The sequence below is a fragment of the Gracilinanus agilis genome, chromosome 1 (genome assembly GCF_016433145.1).
Source record: "Gracilinanus agilis isolate LMUSP501 chromosome 1, AgileGrace, whole genome shotgun sequence".
NCBI lineage: Eukaryota > Metazoa > Chordata > Mammalia > Didelphimorphia > Didelphidae > Gracilinanus > Gracilinanus agilis.
Genome location: NC_058130.1, coordinates 238,428,860 through 238,446,319, shown reverse-complemented (window position 1 = coordinate 238,446,319; position 17,460 = coordinate 238,428,860). Strand labels below are relative to the sequence as shown.

The 17,460-nt window shown below is 36.3% G+C and overlaps 1 protein-coding gene across 1 annotated transcript in view; it reads left to right on the top strand.

Moving 5' to 3' along the window:
• TEK (TEK receptor tyrosine kinase) overlaps nt 1–17,460 on the top strand; it is a 118,819-nt gene that overhangs the window by 62,638 nt on the left and 38,721 nt on the right. Inside the window, exons 9-12 of the mRNA XM_044660604.1 lie at nt 1,254–1,395; nt 4,750–4,911; nt 8,205–8,339; nt 13,184–13,471. Coding sequence (XP_044516539.1) covers nt 1,254–1,395; nt 4,750–4,911; nt 8,205–8,339; nt 13,184–13,471 — 727 coding nt within the window. The remainder of the gene's footprint in view (nt 1–1,253; nt 1,396–4,749; nt 4,912–8,204; nt 8,340–13,183; nt 13,472–17,460) is intronic.

Sequence of the window (17,460 nt, the reverse complement as noted above, 5' to 3'; positions counted from 1 at the left end):
GGCTAAAGCAGTTGTTTTAATAACTGCAGGTCTCAACAGATTGAAAAGTAAAATTTAAACAGAGGAACATATAAGATCTTCCTTGTTCCTGATCTGCAGAATGGCCTATAAATTGGTTGGGATTATAGTTGCTTCTACCTTGAAGTCATAATAGGAGTGGAGGTACTTGCTTTAGACACACAAAGCTAAAGGGCTGAAGAATATAAAGAATATAAACCAATAAAGAATATAAATAAATATAAGAAGAATAAAGAATATAAACCAAGCTTCCCCAATCTCAAGTTTGCTATTAGGATGGGAGTAGTGGCTGGTACGATGTTACCTAACTATGGTGCTACTCTATATGGTTGTATTATCTTTATACCCAAATCCCTAGACCCTCCTTTTATTTCTGCCACAGAACAATATGAGCAAATAATTAGATAGTTGGTGACACATTTTTATTCAGTCAATCAGTTAAGCAGCAAGCTTTTATTTAATCCATACTGTTTTCTAGTTTTAGGAAATGTATATAAAAAGAAAAATGAAATGGCTTCTACTTTCAAGGAAAATATATATTTTATAAATACATATACTGTCTGTATATGAAAATGAAGTTTTTTTGATTCATTTGTAAACTCTTGATGATTATGCAAAGTCTAATAGTTCTTTAGTAAGGTCTTTTCAGTTTATAAAGTACATTTCTCACAATAAGTCAGTAAAATAGATAGTAAATGTATTATTCTCATTTTATATATGAGGAAACTGAGCCTCAGAAAGACTAGGTGATTTATATAAGGAAATATGGCTAGAAAGTGGTGGTAGTGGATTCTGAGTTTGAACTCAGGTTTTTTGAATGCTGAGAGACAAATACTCTTGTCACTCAACCTTGTTTTCTCCCACAAACAATGGACTGAAAGTCCATTTTTTGAGTTCTCCAGTTTAGTAGAGAAGACTTTCTGAGTATCACCAGGCAATATTGTTCCAATCTAGGAGCGAAATTTTGTCCTTACAGTGACATTCATCTTTGTTCTCTATCTCAGTGGTAGAGCTTCACTTCCAACAATGCCTAATTTAAAAAGGCCTTTTATGGTAGATCTCCTTCGCTAGAAAGAAAAGTTGTCTTTCCACTGACCATTTCTAACACTGGCAAGTATCAAAGGTTACCAAAAATTCCTCTTAATGAGTAAGAAAAGAAGGTTATAGATGTGTATTCTCTTGTGATACTGACCATGTTTGCATGTCTTAATTTTCTTGGGTGTGCTCAATTTCAGCCTAAATCCTTTGTACGAAATAATCGATCAGAAGCTGAATTCAGCATCCATAGGATTCTACCTCCTGATTCAGGTGTTTGGGTTTGTAGTGTGAACACAGTGGCTGGAATGGTGGAAAAATCTTTTAACATTTCTGTTAAAGGTAAGCTCTTCTTGAGGCAACATACATCTTCCTCAGACCACATGGTATCTAGTTTAGGGGTTCTTAATAGCATAGGGTCTATGAACTTGGTTTTTTTGGGGAGGGAATTTGATAACCATTTCAATTATAATTGTCTTTCTCTGTAATTTTTTATATTTTGTTTTATACATTTAAACACATTATTCTGAGAAGGAATTCCATAGGTTTCACTAAGGGTTCCATGATACACAAATGGGTTAAGAACCCTTGGTCTAGTTGAAGTACTGGAAATGTACTAACACAAAGTTTTAATCTGCGCCAGAGTGGGGGAGAGGGAGACATGCACAGAGAACATTTCATGTTGTGATAGCTTTATTGTTTTCCAGAGTACCAAACTTTGAATTTTTACCCATTAGGCATAAAGGTGGATACTTGTTATGTTTCACAGTGTCTTGCTTTATCACGTGAAGATGTTGTGACTTCTTAACTATTATTATTTTTAACAAATTTGGAAAATCTTTTTTGTATAAGCCCTAACTAGGCAACCATTCATCATGCCCATGTTGTTCAAGTAACAAAGATAACTGCAGAAATTCAGAAAATTTTGGTAGCTACTGTGCTATGCTAGGAATGCCTGGATTTTTCTCTTGAAGGACAGATCAAAATATTTTAAATGAATATACATATATATGTATATATGTTAGGTAGGGGTGAGGAGACTGTAGGTAATCTAAGTAGATGAGAGTTAGAAGGGAACTAAGATATCATTGAACTCTTTCATTTTGTATATAAGAACACTGAGATGCCAACATGACATACATCTAGCCTAAGTTATTATGTGTTAAAAGGTCTTTGGGACAAATTCAGAATTCATTCCATAGTGGAATAGAGGATTTGCATTCATAGTTACTTTTTTGCATTCATAGTTACTTTTTTTTTCTTTTTAAGGTCAAGGACTACATTAGGGTGGATGAATCTTAATTTTGTTGCCAAGAGAATAAGAGTCAACATCATCCTAGAACTCTTAATGTTCTTTTGAGTGTTTTAAGAGCCCCCTATCAATTTTATTCAGTAGAAAGTTCACAGGGTCAAAGTAATTTCTCATTTTGTGCAATTGCCAGGAAAAGAGGAAATAGTGTGAAGACAAATCATCTTATCTAAGTCCTTGAGGACCACAGTCTTTGATGAGTAAACAGTAATAAGTTAAAAAAAAACAATTGCTAGATCCAGGATTTTATTCTCCTTGACAAAGTACCACGTATGATTTATCAATGGCACGTATGGCTCAGCATATAGAGCATTGGGCTTGGCATCAGGAAGACATGTGTTCAAACCTTGCCTCAGGCCCTTAGCGAGGTGATTCTTGGAAAATATGATTTTAGGATTACAAAGGTCATATGTAGTATGAATAATAGAATTTCAGGGTCATAGATTTAAATCTGGAAGATAAATAAGAGTCATCTAGTTAACTCCCTTATTTTTTTTAAGGCCAGGAAACAGGCCTCAAGAGATTATATGACTCATCCAAAGTTAAGTAGGTAATAAGTGTAAGAATTAGGATCTAAACCCAGAGCTTCCAAATTTAGCTTTGAATAGCCTATATAGATAATCACAGATTCCTCCATTAAATCCCTACTATGATGTTTCAGAATGGTATGTGAGTGAACTGGGTTATGGCAGTGAAACTCTCAGGCAAATCCTACTCCAAGCAAGAAAAGGTGTGAGAATGGGTCTGACCCATGGACTGTGGCTTTCTTCCAATGACCAGCCAGTTAAGTTCTGAGAAGTCAGAAGTTGGTTACCCAGAGCTGAATTTTAGAGTCCATTCCAAGTCATGAAACCATCTTCTACAATCTGGCAAGATTATGGTCTGGTTTTTGTCAAGGGAAGGAGCATATACCCTGAGAAAAATTATTCTCTTTGAAATACCAAGTCACTTAATAACTTTAGGTAAATTTTTATCTTCCTAAGAAGAAACTCTGAAAAAAACTAATGGAGGTAGGCATCTAGTGGCCAATAGATGTAAGGAAGCCTTTAGTCCATTTAGTAGCACATGAAATTCAAACCTTGCAGATCTTAATCATTGTTAATAACCACTCATGAAGTAAAAGAACCTCAGTTTAAAACAACTAGATGTTTTTGGTCACGAGACCAAAGCAATCACTGGAGAAAGGTCAACATGACCATTATGACTTTATTAGTCATTTAGACTTTATTATTTCTCTATTTAGAGAAAATAAGCCAGTCAATCACTTGTACATACCTGCTGTTTATCTGCATAGTTACCACATGGAACAGACCTGACCCAAATTTGAATGTCTTAAGCCTGATTTTAATTCATAGGTGACAATCTGAAACCTTGGTAAATTCCCTTCACTTTCATTTTATAAATGGAGGAAAGGAGAGAAATAGATGTGTTAGATAATATGAACACAGGAAGAAGACTCAAAACCAATTAACACATATTTTAAAATTCTTTAGAAAATGCAAGACTATGATCACATGGGTTGATGGGGAAATGATTGGGGATATAGACTCCAAACGATCACCCCAGTGCAAATATCAACAATATGGAAATAGGTCTTCATCAATGACACATGTAAAACCCAGTGGAATTGCACGTTGGCTATGGGAGGGGGGTGGCAGGAGGGGAGGGAAAGAACATGAATTCTGTAACCATGGAAAAACATTCTAAATTAATTAAATAAATAAAATCCCCCCCCTCCAAAAAAAATGCAAGACTAGATATCACAGGAACACAAAAGGGTTGATGTAGGGCATAATTCTAAAATAGCCTTCTGCCTGTTTCTGGAAAAGCACAAGTTTTCTGAACACTATAAATATTCCCAAGATATTTTGTTTAAAAAATAAAATAAGGGGGGCAGCTGGGTAGCTCAGTGGATTGAGAGCCAGGCCTAGAGACAGGAGGTCCTAGGTTCAAATGTAGCCTCAGACACTTCCCAGCTGTGTGACCCTGGGCAAGTCAGTTGACCCCCATTGCCTACCTTTACCACTCTTCTGCCTTGGAGGCAATACCCAGTATTGACTCCAAGACAGAAAGTAAGGGTTTTAAAAATAAAATAAAATAAAATAAAGGTAGTAGCTAGAACCGTGATGTCACTTGCTATAAGAAAATCCCATGTAAAGGTAAAGAAACTCCTTCTACAAATGCAAGTTGATGCCTACTCCGCAATTTTCAGTCTTGAAGTTTTCTAGAGCACTGAGAAGTTTTCTTACATTTATTATATGTCAAAAAGAGACTTGACTCCTGGACTTCTGGGCCAGCTCCTTCATTATAACTTTCAAAACTAAAAAGCCTACAAAACCAAAATACCTAACTGTGAGAGTCAATCTGACTATTGTCACCCTATTTAGTTCCCCCAGAGCCTCTGAATGCACCGAAGGTGGTGGAAGCCGGTCATAACTTTGTTACTGTCAACATTAGTTCTGAGCCTTATTTGGGAGATGGGCCAATCAAGTCCAAGAAACTCCTATACAAGTCCAGTAAACAATATGAGACTTGGAAGCATCTGCGAGGTAAGAGTCTGATTTCAAGAATAAATAGAATGTGAAGTAGTTTTTGTTAACAGTCTGGTCAGAAATCATATCTTCTCTTGTCCTCATCTTTTTCTCTTCCCTCTTCCAGTTCTGGGACACAGTTGCATTGCCATTACTTTCCTATGCATGTGGAAAAATGAGGTCATAAATGTAATGAGGGTTTATGACCAAATCTGTAATGGAGGTTGGTAAAGCTGTAAAGGAGTCAGGTAGCTAATGTGGCTTAATCACAAGCTGTTTACTGAAGGTACTGGATGTAGGAATGACAAGTACCCAGTGCCTAAGCCAGCCAAGGGATTGATGTAAATCCCCTTGGTAAAGGACTAAACAAACCCCTTTAAGATGGTTTCCCTTCAGCCTCTGACCTGGTTGAGGAAGTAACTATTGGTTGCAAGTGAGATTAGACAGGAAGAGATGTATGGTGTTTCCTGTCTAAACAGTAATGGAGTTACTCTGTCTCCCTCTTAGAATCTTGAACAGCAGTCTACTTAGATCTAAGTTGAAGGTAGGAGACACTAGTTCATAAATTAAATTAAGGATTTATTGAATAAGTTGATTAGGGAAAAGGGATTGGAGAGTGGGTTAGGAAACTATGAAACTAATCTAACACTGCCTCCTAGATCTAAGTTCAGGATGTTGATGAACTCCTTGCTATGATCTTTAGCTGTCCCAAGGGACCAGCCCTGGGCCAGGAATATAATGATCTCTAGATGGTAATTATAAAACAATCTCTTGATAGGGTACAATTGGTATATCTGATTGATGTTCCTATTTGGTCAGTAAAGATCTTTGAAACCTGCCTGGCTTAGGAAAACTAAGATCCCACGTTCCACCTCTCTTGACCACCTGGTTCCCCAAGGTGAAGGTGAGAAGAGAAGCAGGGAAAAGAACAGAACCCAGCCCTGGATCTTCAAGGCTTTATATACCCTGGGTCCAACTGCCAGTTGGTACTTGCCCTATGGCTCATGCCACGGTCAACATTCCAACCAGGGCAATTGGCAGGTTGCCCCAAGAAAACATGGCAATATTATTCCTATATTACAAGTCATAAATGAAGCTGCTGCTGTTTTAGGCCATCATTAGGTAGCCTGCCTGATCAGAGGAAAACCTTAGAGTGGCAATGGCAGTACTATAGGGGAATCAGGGAAGGCAATGTGTTAATAAATTATAAATCTGATCTTATTTGATCTTCACAGCAGCCCTGGGAGATAAGTGCTACGTAACTATTCCCATTTTTACAGTTGAGGAAACTGAGACAAACAGAGGTTAAATGACTTACCCAGGACCACACAGTTAGTAAGTACCTGAGGCCAAACCTGAACTTGAGTCTTCTTGACTCTAGGCACAGCCATCTGTCCATGGTGCCACCAGCTGCCTCAGAGCTATGATTAAAACTGAACCAAAGAGCTGAATTTTCTTATTTTTGCATCCCGCTACCTTATTTCCAAATGCCCAGCTTCTTTATTTCATCTGTGTATCTACCTTTCTATCCCATTCATTCATTTATGACAGACATGGAATTTTTTGGGTGTTGAGAACTTCTCAAAAGGAAACTCCCTCTGCCAACACAGATTCATGTATACTACATAACTAAAGAATATTAGGGATTCATCTGGGTCTTTGAGATATTTAGTGACTTGCCCAGGAGTCACAGATTTCTAGAATATTTACCTGAGGAAGGGGAGTTCACAGATCTAGGACAAATATATTTTTGAGTTGTAGAAGAAAAAGTATGTTAACCAGTGGTTAAGACCTAGGATAGAATGAAATAGACTGTCTACACCAGAAAAATTGTCTACACCACCTCAGCAAAGTGCTGAGGCAATTATGACAGGAGAGGAAGATTTCTTAGCCCTGTAAGCTAGAGGGCTACATTTAACAAATTCTCCAGACTCTTCCTCAACTCTACTTTTCCTCTTTCAGCCCAATAAAGGATTCATACACCACAGAGCCTTAAAATGAAGAGGCTCAATTATTGTTTCTAGAACCAAAGCTCAAAATTTCATTAGGAAGGGGTTTTATATCACTACCCAGTGGAATCACTATAAATTCCCTAATATTCATTTCACTATTCATGCTTCCTGGAAATAGTCAGCTTTAATGAAGCCTGCAGAGTACAGTCAAAAATCTAATAAAGCTACAGTCATTTGGAATTAGTAGTAACTCTGATAGAAATTAAGTTGTAAATTATTAATAAAGAGGGGGAGGAGAGGGTGTGGCAGAGTTTGGGCCTGCTGAGCAAACAGAGCTAAATAAAAGATAGGTCGCACATATTCTGGTTACTTAGATTTGTTTCTGAGTCCTTTGGACAAATCCATTTATAGAGAAAAGCATTGTGTCTAAAATGCACACATGAGCATTAAAAACCAATTATTTAGACATTAAAGCAAATCTAAGAGAGACTGTATTGACTTCTTTGCCAACTTGGTTCTAGCTCTTCTACTATATCTATTTCATAAGATCATAAATGTAATAATGCAAGGGACCTTAAAAACCATGTTGTCCAGTTTCCTCAGTTTAGGGAAACTGAGGCCCAACTAAGTGATTTGTCCCAGGTCTAATAGATATCAAGTGACTAAGAAAAGATTCAAGGTAAAAGGTGTTCTAAGGCCAACATTTCTTTTGACTACATTTAACATTATTTTAAGAATCTAGAATTTTTACTACTTCAAAAGAGCCCTTGCTCCCTTCCCAAAAACCCCTATTCCTACCCCTACTAATCTGAACTGATGAGGTCCTGACAGATAAAGAAATATATCTATAGAATGGATCTTTGTAAACCTCAAAGCACTAATGCTAGCTATTATTAACAAACATATAAATATATCTGACATGATACAAGTAGTCCCAGAGCTTTGTCAGTTAGGTAGCCCCAGCCCCACAAGATCAATAAGGACTCTTTCCTTCCAGACAAATACTCTTTCACTTGCTGTGTGACCCTGGGAAAGTCACTAAATCTCTGATTGCCTGACAAAAGGATCCACTGGAGAAGTAAATGCAAACCATTCCAGTATTTTTTTTTAATTTTTTTTTGCCAAGAAAACTCCATAGATAGCTATGGTCCATGGGGTCTACCAAGAGCCAGATGTGATTCAGAGAATGGATGACAACAACACTCTTTCACGTAGGTTAAAGACTATAACATTTGATCCCCTAGAGTTTAGACTTTTGAACTTATCTTCAAAGCTCCCTCTTTTAAATCAACATTTTCTTGATCTGAAAAATATTTCAAACTTATTACAATTTCTTAGATTTTCCTTTTCTTTACTCAGTAACTGAAGAAATTGTCACCCTGGATGCTTTGGAATCACGGACAGAATATGAGCTCTGTGTTCAGCTGAGCCGTCGAGGAGAGGGGGGTGAAGGACACCCAGGACCTGTCAAACGTTTTACAACAGCTTCCATTGGTAAGTAGTAGTGGGAAAAACAGTCTCCATGTGCAGGAATTCAATAAGAGGGAAAAATAAGCAGAGTGATGAGGTGGAAGAGTTTTTGTTTATCCTGGAGAAAGAAGTTATAAGAACATGAACTATTAATTAACCTACTTTTTTTTTTGTTTAGGGCAGATTCTTAGCTTGATTGTTAGGAGAGAAAAGATATGATATTTTCTCCTACTGAAAGAAGCATAGATTTAGGGCTAGAAAAGATGTTTAGAAGCCATTGACTCCCATCCCTTTATTTTACAGTTCAGGAGATGGAAAATGAAAAGAGAATTGGTGACTTGCTGATGGTCACCCAACTAATATTGGAGACAGGATTTGAATTGAGTTTTTTTTTATTTTAAGTCCAATATTTGAATCCACCAGTCTCCCTAGCCAAACCATTACTGATATCCTGCAAGCCCCATACAGTCAGGTCAGACCAATGCATACCTGAGTCACCTAGACCAATGGTGCCAAACTTGAATAGAAAAAGTACGTAAGGATTCTTGTTGACCCCATATTGACTTAGAAAACCATACATCAATATTATCTATGTTAGATTATATTTTCAGTTGTTTTGTTAAATACTTTCCAATTACATTTTAATCATTTTAATACATTTTAACATTTTAATTACGAATTAATGCTGGTAGCAGTAGGCTACTACCCTTAGTGTGACACTTTTGGCCTTGACCATTTCTTTTTGGGGTTAGGATTATACCTAGGTAGTGCACTGGACTCAGGAAGATTCATCTTCCCGAGTTCAAATCTTCACTCAGATACTCATTAGCTATATGACCCTGGGCAAGCCACTTTACCTTGTTTGATTCATGTTTTCATATTTGTAAAATGAGCTAGAGAAGGAAATGGCAAACCACTTCAGTATCTTTGCCAAGACAACATCAAATGGGGTTATGAAGAGTTGAGCATGATCAAAAAATGATTGAACAACAATAATTATACCATGCAGGAACCATAGCAAAAAACCCAGATGGATTCTAGCTAAACCTACTACTTGCTACTGTCACCCTATTGTGTCCGCCATACTGTGGGCTCTACAAACCACCTTCTTTGAGTTAACTTTGTATCTGACCCCTCTTGTGGTCATGGTTTTAATGGTTTATGAACTCTTTGAGTTAGAAAAGGAACTTTCAAGTCAACAGTCAAAACTCTCCCCTCTGAGACCTTGTTGCCAGTCTTCTCCTCTATAACCCAATATTTGACCTATTCTGATTTCTGATTCAATTATTAGATTCAAAATTAGAATAAATGCCAACATTGTTAAGAGCATTGTGCCTGATGTCTATATTTGAATTCTACCTGACCCTTACTAGCCGTATGACCCTTGTAGAGATTAAAATTAATATCCAATATCTCCAAGTATAATATTTATAAAGTTTGTTAATACTAACTTGAAGCAAAGGAAGATAAAAAGGAGAGAGAGAAGAGGAGGAGTTATAGAACTATATAAACAATAATGTAAAGATGCACATAAATGATAGGAAAAGGATGCTAGGTAATATAGTTTTAGGGATCCAAGATTTTCTAACTATACACCCTGGAATAGTCACAGAACCTCTCTGATCCTCATTTCTCTCATCTAGAAAATGAAAATAACATATAGCACTCATACCACTGAGCTATTGTGAAGATCAAATGAGATAATAAGAAAGCTCACTAGGGGTAGGGTACACTGGATAATAGGTGGTGGCTAACCATAAGATTCAAAAATGGAAAATGTTCATCTTTTAGGGATGAGATTATGACCACCCAGCAAACTATTTCTCTATAAGTTTCTTATAATGCCTTAGCACCAGATCTGTTTGAATAAACTACTAGCATACAATGATTTATCTATTCTGAATTTTTAAAAAACCAGAGCTGTTCATAAGTGATCAAATTTCTCTTTTAGTATGACATACCTTTACCTATCTAAAAGTAAACTTATTGTTTATATTAAGAATATATTATATTGTTTATATTAAGAAGCACAGAAAATGATCTGTATATCAACCTTCAAAATATACTGTATTTCACATGAATTTACCTACCTTCCCCCTGCCTCCACCAGGAATCTAGAAGGCACTATTTATTATTTTAGTTTATATGCTTTCCTACTCTCAAACTCGGTTTCTCCCACAATTTATCCCAATCCCCGATCCCATTATAATAAATAAGGATATAAGAAAATAAGAATATGGAAGAATGTGATGAAGTCAAGAACAGTACTGAGTTTTTTTAGATAGAAGTTCTTCAACTGAGATATGTAAACTTATTTCTTAAAATATTTTGATAACTATACTCTGATGCCATTAGTTCCTTTATATAATATAATTTAATAATCCATATATATTTTATTTTTAAAATGTAAACCTCATTATTTTGAGAAAAGACCCACAGTCTTCACTAGATTGCCAAAAGGAACATGACACAAAAGGTGCCGAGAATTCTTAGACCCCTAACAATTCTGTCTCCCCTTCATAGTTGCTTGGCTTTCCATCATGTTAAATCTAATCTAAGGAAGATCTAAGGCTACTAGTTTTCTAAAAAAAACTTTTTTGTTGATATTTTTAGTTTTCACATCATTTTCATTTCCAAGTATATCACCTATGCTCTCTGTAGCAAGTAGTTATCCCTTATAACAAAATTTTGTTTTAAAAAGAGAAAAAAAGTAATTTCTCTTAGCCAAACCACACTTAGGGAGCTAGAAGCTGTAGTGACCCTGGAAAAGTCATTTAACCCTGTTTGCCTCAACTCCTCATGTGCAAAATTAGCTGGATAAGGAAGTGGTCAATCACTGCAATATCTTTGCCAAGAAAATTTCAAATGGGGACACAAAGAGTTGGAGATACTTGAACCACAAAAAATCCATAAATTATATCTGGCCATACATTCAGTATTTCACACCTATGCTCCCACATTTCTCCAGAGAAGAGGAGCTTAGACAATTAATTTTCAATACGTCAGCCTCTCTACAAAACAAGTTGGCACTCAAGTGGTATGACCCCAAGAGGTTCAATATAAATGTTGAATCAGGAAGAAATGTGCCTTGTTAACATCAGTCACTTTTTAGAAGTACCAAATGCAAAAGAAATAGAGAGCCTAGTTATTATAATAGGAAACTATCTAGACTTTGTTGAAACTGATGGGCTAAGATCAAAGTGGATACTAAATTGTTTTATACTTCAATCAGCAGAAGTGAGACAGGGGGCCATTTTCACCCTGTCTATGTTGATGAATTAAAAGTTGCAGGCCAAAATATGACTCAGATGGAAAGTATCTATGGAAAAGATAACAACTTGACAAACTCATTCCACACTGTCCTCATCACTTAAAATTCAAACCAGGATGTATTTGGAATTCTCTTGGAAGATGTCAAAATAATACCAAGATGGGCAGAAGGAAAGAGGTTGTTCATGAAAGTGATTATTTTTCATAATTTAAAGTTTGCTGCTATTTAGTTTTTTATTATGTTGGATTTTTTAAATAACATATGTGCCATTTACAATGCACATGAGTATGAGGTAGGGAGGAGGAAGAGTCTTTTCTTAACACTCTGCAGGCAGAGGAAAGGTAATATTATAATATTATATATTATATTATATATTAATAAATAAAATAGAAACTCTCCAAACCTTACTTTTGCCTAAACTATCCAGATAATTAAATCAGTCTTTCACTCTGTGATGACTGTGTGCACTTAGCTATTCTGTAGATTTAGCAGCTAAAACTTTATAGCTTAATGAAGGAAGGTAATATCACCCATCAAAGACAGCAGAGTTATTAAAGAAAGAGCTAATAAACATGCTGACATAATTTAAACTATTCTGAACTATTTTTTCTATTACTAAACCTTACATAAATTAGAACAGATTAGTTTCATCCAATTTTACATGATCATTTGAAGATAAGACTTTCTCCTACCAAGATGCATCCATAGAGGGGCAGTATAGTATAATAAATAGAATTTTAGTCTTGGATCTGGGAATACGTTTATTAGCTGTGTGACTAGCCAGGTCACTTTTCTAGGTCTTGGTTTTCCCATATATAAAATGAGGGAGTTGTATTCTATTACTCCTACTATCCCTTCCAGCTCTTAATCAATTATTATACTCACAAGAGACTGAAGAGGTTGACCCTACATATTGATTGATAAGTCACATTATTGTGAAAAATGACCTTTTGTACATAAAGTTTCCTCTTTCAGAGAAAATATATAGGTGGGCACAGAAAAAAATAATAATTATAGATTCAAAGTCGTGTTTTATAGAAGATTTGGGAAGAGAATTGCAGTGTTTAATACCTTGACCTTAAATGGAGATGATGTGGAGAAATGGCCCATTGTTTATCGAGAATGAATTATGGTCTCATTTCTCTCTATTTTTGATGAGTCAGAGAGTGTACACAGTTTTCACCACTGGTAACTGAGCTAGCTCTTTCTGGGTTACTGCAATAAGTCACTTTCAGAATTTTACACAACTTATAAACCTTGCATTAATTGAAGGGTGCCAAGCTGGGGCCTCTAGAACCTAGATTTAATAGGATTGTTAAAACTCTAGGATTAGAAACTTTTTCTGAGTCATCTACTAAATTCAAATTCAAGTGGAAGGAATAAGATCCTAAACTGTTACCACAGAATTCATCGAGAAGTCCTGGAAGGTTTTTAGGCAGAAGAGTATTGTTTCACTTTTGCCTCAGATGTTTAGCCTGGATTACTGATTGCAGATTTCGAACTAACTCCAAAGTTTCTTTCCTTAGAAAGGCTTTAGTAGCCAATTTGTGCTTACCTCCACAATAAATGAAAGGAAATTTCTCTCTCTTATTTCAAGGCCTTCCTCCACCGAGAGGTCTAAGTCTCCTACCAAGAAGTCAGACCACTCTGAATTTAACGTGGCAACCAATATTTCCAAATTCAGAAGATGACTTTTATGTTGAGGTGGAAAGGAGATCCATGCAGGTCCAAAGTGAGCCAGAGATCATAAGAGTACCTTCAAACCAGTCCTCGGTGATTCTTTACAACTTACAACCCAGGGAAAAGTACATAGTGAGAGCCCGAGTGAATACCAAGTCCCCAGGAGAATGGAGCGAATATCTTGTCGCCTGGACTCTCAGTGACAGTGAGTAACTAAATTTATCTCAGTTTTCACTGTACCTTGTTTTCCTTCTACTGTTATTTGAGAATCTTTACATGCTATCTCAGGAGTGGATTCATGATGGTAGCTATAAAGTTGGGGCGTAGGCTGGGCTAGAGTGTTAGTGGGATATTTTTGTAGCTTGATTCTCCTATGTTGGCCTGCAAAATGTAAAGAAAAAAATCATACAACTTCCCTAATTTTGAATTTGTAATGATTCAGAGAGGGATTGTATGAAGAATTATTGAATCTGGAATCTGGAGAAAGAGCTTGCTAGCTGGATCATTTGCTCACAGTGTGACTTTGGTAAATTCCTTTCTGAACCTGATTCCTCATTCAAATAATGAGAATTTAGAATGTTCACATTACTTCCCTTAAATGTTTATGAAAGATCAAGTAAATTAATATTAATGAAAAAGAGGGAAATGCCCAGTCATGTATTACTATAATGTACTCCTATTCTGTTATAGTTGGCTAAATACATGCATAGACTTTTCCCTACAGGACCCAGGGCCATTTTTCTCTTGTTTCCCTCTGGGTCTCTCAAGTGGAAAATAGTTCAGGGTCCCTTTTTATATATCCTGAAAAAAAGGATTATTGTAACTCAATTGTTAGCCAGTTCACTTATGAATTAATCCATAAATCTTGATCTTTACTCCATATATTATTATTAATATATTAAGATGTATTAATCAATTAATATATCAAGATGTATTAATAATGCATTAATTAATAATTAATGCAATTAATTATTAGTAAATGATAATATATATTAATATATTAAGATGCATTAATCAATATATTTAATCTTCAGTCAGTAAGACCTAGGGAGATGACCTCATTCTCACTGAGGTACTAATGAGCATCTACCAGTAGAAGTGCCCAAATCTTCTCCATGATATTGTTACAGGACATGTCCATATCCTTCACAATAAGATATAATCAAAGTACCAACGAAGCCTCATCACCAGGTGACCTGCCTGGATTCATCAAAGAACTCCTATAATCAATCCCCAACATTAAAACATGGCTCCTAGGGCTAAAAACAATATTCGAGATTTGTTCTGAGCAGGGCACCTTGTTGTGGACACTTTGCTTCTCTCTGAATGAGTCTTAAGATTGTATTAACTTTTTGGCTAGGGCACATAGGTGAATCACATTTAGCTTTCAATGCAGCCAAAGTCTCAGATCAACAATTGTCTTTCTGTACCTCTTCCAATGATATTTGATTTTTGAGATCTAAGTGTAAGATTTTATATGATTGATTGATGTCTCTTGAAATTCACCTTACTAGCCTTATGGAAATCTCTTCTCTTCCTGTTGCTGTATTCCAATATGAAAGATCTTTCTCACAGATTTCTGTCATCTTCAAATCTGATAGATATGCCACCTGTGACTTCAACCTAGTCATTGATAAAAATATTGAAGGGCCCAGGACCAAGGACAGATCCCCAGATCACCAGTTGACAATAATCAGTCCATTACCAATTTGCATCCGGCTCTTTAATCAATCCTAGGTTCATAATTGTATTGCCAGCTACTCCGTATTTTTCCTTAGGAACACATTATTACTTCTAGTGACTCTGTGTGCTTGAAAGCAACAGAGCCAGATTGTTTTTAAAGTAGCCCATAGTTCAGAATTACAGTCATTTCAGACAGGAGTTACTCACATTTAGTCACTACATATTGGTGAGCTTTTATTATACTGTTTATGTTGTTCTTGCCTATAAAGGGAATGTTGTGCCCTCTGCACCAGATCTGTACCTTTGTAGCCCAAGTATTGCTTTGAGCCCATGATAAGAACATTTTTTTTATTCACACCCAGCACTTAAAATAGTAACACCCGCTATCATTTCCCACGAGTGCCCTAGAACCTAGCAAAGTCTGTACCTTCTGCACCCTCAATCTAGTTCTGCACAGTCCCTGAGCTCTTTAATGTAAAGCTGGTGCAGTGTTTTTATAGTATCTCATTTTTATCACATACTCACATGAAGCTGAGCATATATAGAACTTTGAATAGTTTACCCAAATGTAATAGGTACAGCTAGCATTTATATAGTTCTTTAAGGTTTGCAAAGTGCTTTACAAATATTATTTCATTTAATCCTTACAAAAATCCCAGGAGGCAGGTACTGTTATTATCCTCATTTTGCAGATGAGGAAACTGAAATGAAGAGATATTAAGCAACTTGCCCAGGGTCACACAGCTAATAAATGTCTGAGTCTGGATTCAAACTTAGATCTTCCTGACTCCTGATCCAGAGCTCTATCCACTACTCCTACTTAGTTGCCTAGTCATTAGGATTAAAGAATCCTCAGGTGCTTGAGGTAATCACACTGAGTGTATATAGTGTAGAAAAGACTCATGGAGGATATGATAGCTATCTTTAATTTGCCAGGATCCAAAGAGGTCTTGACATGCTAGAGCATTGGGAAAAATCTAATAAAATGATATTCAGTCATAAGTGGGAAGTTTGACACTTGGTTACAAAAGAGGGAGAGATGTCAGTTCTGAGGTTTTAGTAGACTGAAAGCTCAATATGAAATAGAAGTATGATGTGGCCAAAAAATACCGTGATTTTAGATGACATTAATAGAAGCATAGCTTCCAGAAATAGGAAGGTGGTAGTACTACTGTACTCTGCCCTCTTAAGACCTCCTTTGTGCCTAGTTCAGAGTGCCACCAATTAGGAAAGACATTGATAAATTAGAAAGTCAGAGGAGTTAACCAGAGATGTTAAAATGCCTTGAGTCCATGGCATTTGGGCATCAGTTGAAGTAACTGGACAGGTTTAGTTTGGAAAAGCGAAGACTTGGGAGACGTGATAGTTTTCTTCAAATCTGAAGAGCTATCTTACAGAGGAAGGATTATTTGTTCTGCTTGGCCCAAAGGGCCAAAACCAGGAGCAATGGGAGGAAGCTGCAAAGAAGTAAGTTTAGACAATGTCAGAAAAAACTTTCTAACAATTAGAGCTCCCCAAAATTGAAATCCCTCATGCGGTGGTATATTCCTCCTCCATAGAGGCAGAAAATGTTTAACATTCTCTACTTCAAGTAAAGAAAGCATGACCACTTGTCAGTTATGTTATAGTGAATATGCCTTTAATGTGTAGAAAGAACTAGACAATTTCTTTCAATTCTTTAATCTAAGGATTCTGTGAATATCTGAAGGATTGTCATGTAGAAGAGGAGGTTGACTTATTCTGTTTGGCCCCAGAGTACAGAGCTAGGAACAATAGGTGGAAGCTGGAAAAAAAAAAGAACATTTAAGTTTGAAGTAAGTACAAGTTTCTAACTTTTAGATCTAAGTTAAAGTGAAATTGACTGCCTGAGGAGCATAGGTGTACATAGAGAGTATGCAAGGGATGCTGACCCACTTTATTGCACTGCTGAGTATCGATTCATATGAAATGAATAAGGCTTGTCTCTAAACATCATAAGTAATTTAATGAGGATCCAATGGTGAGAGTAGAATAAATTCCCTGGCATTAGAGATACCACACTCTTCTGGTTCTCTTCCTATCATATTTTTCACTGGCTCCTCAGTTCTCCACAATCCCTAATTTACATGATCTCCAAAGACTGGTCTTCTCTTCTATCTATATTCTTCCTTGGTAAACTCGTTCAGGCCTAAGGCTTCATACAGATGATTCCCAGCAGCCCACCAAACATCTCCTCCTGAACCTCAAACTCAACAATTCTATACATAAGCTCATTATCCTTTCTTCCAACCCAATTTCTGTGTGCATAATTTTCTTCAAGTATTTGAAGGAATGTCATGAGGATGAAGTATAATTGGACTTTTTTGCTTTGCTTTGGAGGAGAAAAATCAGGAATACTGGATTTTTAGGGGGAATTTTAGGGGGAAAAGCAAATTTAGTTTGATGCTCAAAAAAAATCCTAACTAGAATTTGTGGTACAAAAAGGTAATCGGCTTCTTTGAGAGATCAACCGATGTCTTCTTCCTTAGAGGT